General features: G+C 47.8%; 1 protein-coding gene across 4 annotated transcripts in view; it reads right to left on the bottom strand.

Annotated features, from left to right (window-relative positions):
- Positions 1–33: 33 nt before the first annotated feature.
- Positions 34–4,448, bottom strand: part of GDNF (glial cell derived neurotrophic factor) — a 27,900-nt gene continuing 23,485 nt past the window's right edge. For all 4 annotated transcript variants that reach the window (XM_007454805.1, XM_007454807.1, XM_007454808.1 and 1 more), the window contains one exon: positions 34–518. In XM_007454805.1, the coding sequence (XP_007454867.1) occupies positions 34–518 (485 nt within the window). The remainder of the gene's footprint in view (positions 519–4,448) is intronic.

Below are 4,448 nucleotides of genomic sequence, written 5' to 3'. Positions count from 1 at the left end.
GAATGCAATACACAGCAGTCTCTGGAGCGGGAGTCAGATACATCCACAGCGTTTGGCGGAATGCTTTCTCAGAATATGGTAAACCAGGTTATCGTCTAAAAAGGACAGGTCGTCATCGAAGGCGAGGGGTCTGCAACACGCCTGCCCGACTTTGTCACTCACCAGCCTTCTATTTTTGGACAAGTTTTTTAATATTTTGTCATACATTGTCTCGGCTGCATCGCATGAGCCGCTGCAGTACCTGAAAATGAGTTCCTCCTTGGTTTCGTAGCCCAAACCCAAGTCAGTGACATTCAGATGCACGGCGGTTAAGACGCACCCCCGATTTCGGCCCCTCTGGCCCCGCCGGCCTTTCCCTCGGGAACTCTCCGGGCTGGCGGCTGCAGCCTGCCGGTGCCGCTCTCTGCGAGGAAGCACGGCCATTTGTTTATCTGGTGACCTTTTAAGTCTTCTAATGGTGGCTTGTATAAAATCCATGACATCATCAAACTGATCAGGATAATCCTCTGGCATATTTGCTGTGCAACAAGAAAACAGAAACGGTCACGTGAGACAACAGCAACGACCATTTCGAGGAGGCTCCAAGACCCCAGTGTCTCCTAAAGGAGGCCAAGCTCAGCCTCAGGGTGAAACTGCCAGCTCAGGGACCGCTGTCCCCCCCACCCCCCGACCCTGAGGACACAGGCCGAAAGGTACCCTCCAAGACTCCACTCGAAAGAGGAGACTGACACGGGGGGGTGACACACTTCCTTGCTGAAAACAAATCCTTAGAAGTGGACTTGCCATTTGAATAACATCTGCCATTTTGTAACGCGTCTGTATTGAGGGTTCTGATGCTGAAGGAGGCCCCTTCTTCTAGTTCTAGTGACGTAACCTACAGTTGTGGTTGTCAAATGTGAGCGTGGATGGGACTATGCTGGGATGCTCACGGAAATGCAGAGTCCTAGCACGACCCTTAAGGGAAGAGTGGGGGGGGGCCGAGGAATCTGTACTTCTAACGAGCCCTGGAGAAATTCTGATGGGGGTGGTCCATGCAGCGTACGTTGAGAAACCCTGTCTTAGAGGGTGAAAAAAGGATTAACCTTGGATTGGGCTTGGAAGACACTGCTACCTTCACCTGGAATACCAAGGAGTGCTCTTTCCTGAAATCCACCCCGACTTAACACCTCTGCTCAGCTGAGTGGGACGAGAACCACTCTGACAGATCACATGAAAAGCTCTTGAGCTCAACTGTATTTTAGAGCTTCCTTGAAAAATATTAAGCCTACTTTTCACTAACACAGAAACTAATTTACCACTTCTTTGGATTAGCATGACTTTAAAAATATATAGTCATACTGTGAGATGACTTTTTTTTTTTTTTTTTTTTGTGGTACCCGGGCCTCTCACTGCTGCGGCCTCTCCCGTTGTGGAGCCCAGGCTCTGGACGCGCAGGCTCAACGGCCATGGCTCACAGGCCCAGCCGCTCTGTGGCATGTGGGATCTTCCCGGACTGGGGCATGAACCCGTGTCCCCTGCATCGGCAGGGGGACTCTCAACGACTGCGCCACCAGGGAAGCTCAAGATGACATTAAAAAAATTTTTTTTCATATATTTTACTTAACCTTATATTTCTTTTTTTTTTTTGAGTATTTACAGTTAATGTATTTTCTTTCTTTTTTTTTTTTTAACATCTTTATTGGAGTATAATTGCTCCACAATGGTGTGTCAGCTTCTGTTCTACAACAAAGCAAATCAGTTATACATATACATATGTCCTCATATCTCTTCCCTCTTGCGTCTCCCTCCCACCCTCCCTATCCCACCCCTGTAGGTGGTCACAAAGCACCGAGCTGATCTCCCTGTGCTATGCGCCTGCGTCCCACTAGCTATTGGTTTTACATTTGGTAGTGTATATATGTCCATGCCACTCTCTCACTTCGTCCCAGCTTACCCTTCCCAATCCCCGTGTCCTCAAGTCCATTCTCTAGTAGGTCCGTGTCTTTATTCCTGTCTTGCCCCTAGGTTCTTCATGACCACTTTTTTTGTTTTGTTTTGTTTTTTTTAGATTCCATATATATGTGTTAGCATACGGTATTTGTATTTCTCTTTCTGACTTACTTCACTCCGTATGACAGACTCTAGGTCCATCCACCTCACTACAAATAACTCAATTTCATTTCTTTTTATGGCTGAGTAATATTCCATTGTATATATGTGCCATATCTTCTTTACCAATTCATCTGTTGATGGACACCTGGAGGTTCCTTAAAAAACTAAAAATAGAACTACCATACGCCCCAGAAATCCCACTACTGGGTATATGCCCTGAGAAAACCGTAATTCAAAAACAGTCATGTACCAAAATGTTCATTGCAGCTCTATTTACAATAGCCAGGACATGGAAGATGACATGTAAATGTATCATAGCAGTACATGGACTGAGATGCTATTTGTGGGCAGATGGTGGGAGGCGGGTGTCCAGCCTCTGCTGCAGGCTGTCACATGACTCCCACTGGCTCTGGCTGCAAAGAGGACAAGAGATGTGCATTTTAGGGAGATCACATGGAGGAATGATTGAGGTGATGCTCTGCGATGTTTGAGACCTCTGGGCAAACGCATGAATTTGCAGTCTCTTGGCGTTTTCTGCTGTGTTTCAAGCATTTGCTTTGGCTGATCAAGTAAGAGAAGAGTAACTTTGAACAACTGAATACAGTTTTAAAAGAGGAAAGCAATTCAAACGCCCAATTTATTAGGTACTAAACCTTTTATGCTCTCCATCCCATTTTCAGGTAATTTAGTATGTTTAGGGTTATATGTGGCTTAGGACAATAGGCCACAAAAGAGTTGTTAGCAAGAGGGAATTTTTTTTGCCAAGCCCATGTTAAAGCAGAGAAGGATTACACTGGGCCTAACCTACGTCAAACTGTTTTGTTATGAACAAATTGTTAAAACAGATATCAGGTATCCTGTTGTGTAAAACATAATCCAGCTAAGGCAACTTAACCATATCTATTTCTGTTTCTCTCTCTCTCATCTGTGTGTGTGTGTGTGTGTGTGTGTGTGTGTGTGTGTGTGTGTATGCAAAACATATGACATATAGTAATGAAACGAGTGGGGATGGTGTGGAATTTCCAGATCACCTTGTTGCCCTAAAACTAAAATCTAAAATTTGGCACTGGATGGTCCTGTGCACAGAATTCTCAAAGCTGCTTCCACTGGTCTGTGCTCCATCGGCTCTTGCCCCCGAGCCCCTGCATTCCAGCCTTACCCGCCTTCAGTCTGTTTTCCACCCGGCAGCCAGAGCAACACTCTTAAAACTGTTAACGCAGCTCATGTCCCCCTCCTCTGCTCCAAGCCCTCCAATGGCTCCCCATTTCCCTTGGCATAAAAGCCAAAGTCAACACTGGCCCAAGGCCCTCCCTGACCTGGCCACCCACTCCGTCCCAGCCTCTGTTACCACTGACCTCGTATGCAGCTTCCTTCTTCCTTACTGCCTCCCCCTCCAGCTTCTCTGGCCTTCTCACTGTTCCTCAAACACAAGGTTTCTCAACCTCAGCACTACTGACATTTTGGGCTGGAACATTCTTTGTTGTGGGAGCATTTAAGGATGTGTAGCTGCATCCCTGGCCTCTACCCAGGAGATGCCAGTAGTGTCCCCCAGCCCCATCCCAACAGTGACGAACTGAAGTGGCTTCAGATATTGCCAAACGTCCCCTGGGGGCAAGATCACTGTGGTTGAGAACCACACAGATCAGAACACAAACAGGGACTCAGGGCCTTTGTGCCGGCTGTTCCCTCTCTGCCTGAAATACCATTCCTGCAGAGTACCCAGTGGCTCACGCCCACATCCCCTTCAAGTCTTTGCTCAAATGTCACCACCACCAAGCCCCACCTTGACCTCCCTGTTTCAAATGCAATCCCTCCCGAGCCCAAATCCAGACCCTCCTGCCCTCTTCCCTCCCCAGCATAATACTCACTACCTTCCAACACTGTCTAACTTTCCTTATGTTGACTACTTGTTGTCCGTCTTCTCTGAGCGAATGTCACCTCCACGAGGCAGGGACCCTTGCGTGGCTTGCTCACCAGTGGATCCCAGGTGCCTACAATAGGATCTGGTCCCTGGAGGCCCACAATGATTTCTGAACGAGTTAGGTCACTTTATGAGGGGAGAAAGAGAGAGTCCTTAATTTATCCAGGGGACACTTGGGCTTCAGCTGAGAACCGCACCACGATGAAATGAAAGGCTCCAAAATAAACAGCCTCCGTCACGTGGGCAGCCGCAGCGCGCGGAGCAGCACGCTCATCTCCCTCCTGCGAGCGAATAAGCAGCGAATAACCAAGCTCACTCCCTTGCCAGCTTCCGGCAGCTTTAAAGTGTCAGCTCTCAAAGCATACTTCATCCTGAGGATTCAGAAAGGTTCTGGCTCCATGGGAATAACGTTTTCTCAGGAAGGACTGGAAGAGCG

The sequence above is a fragment of the Lipotes vexillifer genome, unplaced genomic scaffold, assembly GCF_000442215.2.
Source record: "Lipotes vexillifer unplaced genomic scaffold, Lipotes_vexillifer_v1.1 scaffold643, whole genome shotgun sequence".
Lineage (NCBI taxonomy): Eukaryota > Metazoa > Chordata > Mammalia > Artiodactyla > Lipotidae > Lipotes > Lipotes vexillifer.
The sequence above is the reverse complement of the archived record's forward strand: the minus strand, read 5'-3'. Positions and strand labels throughout refer to the sequence as shown.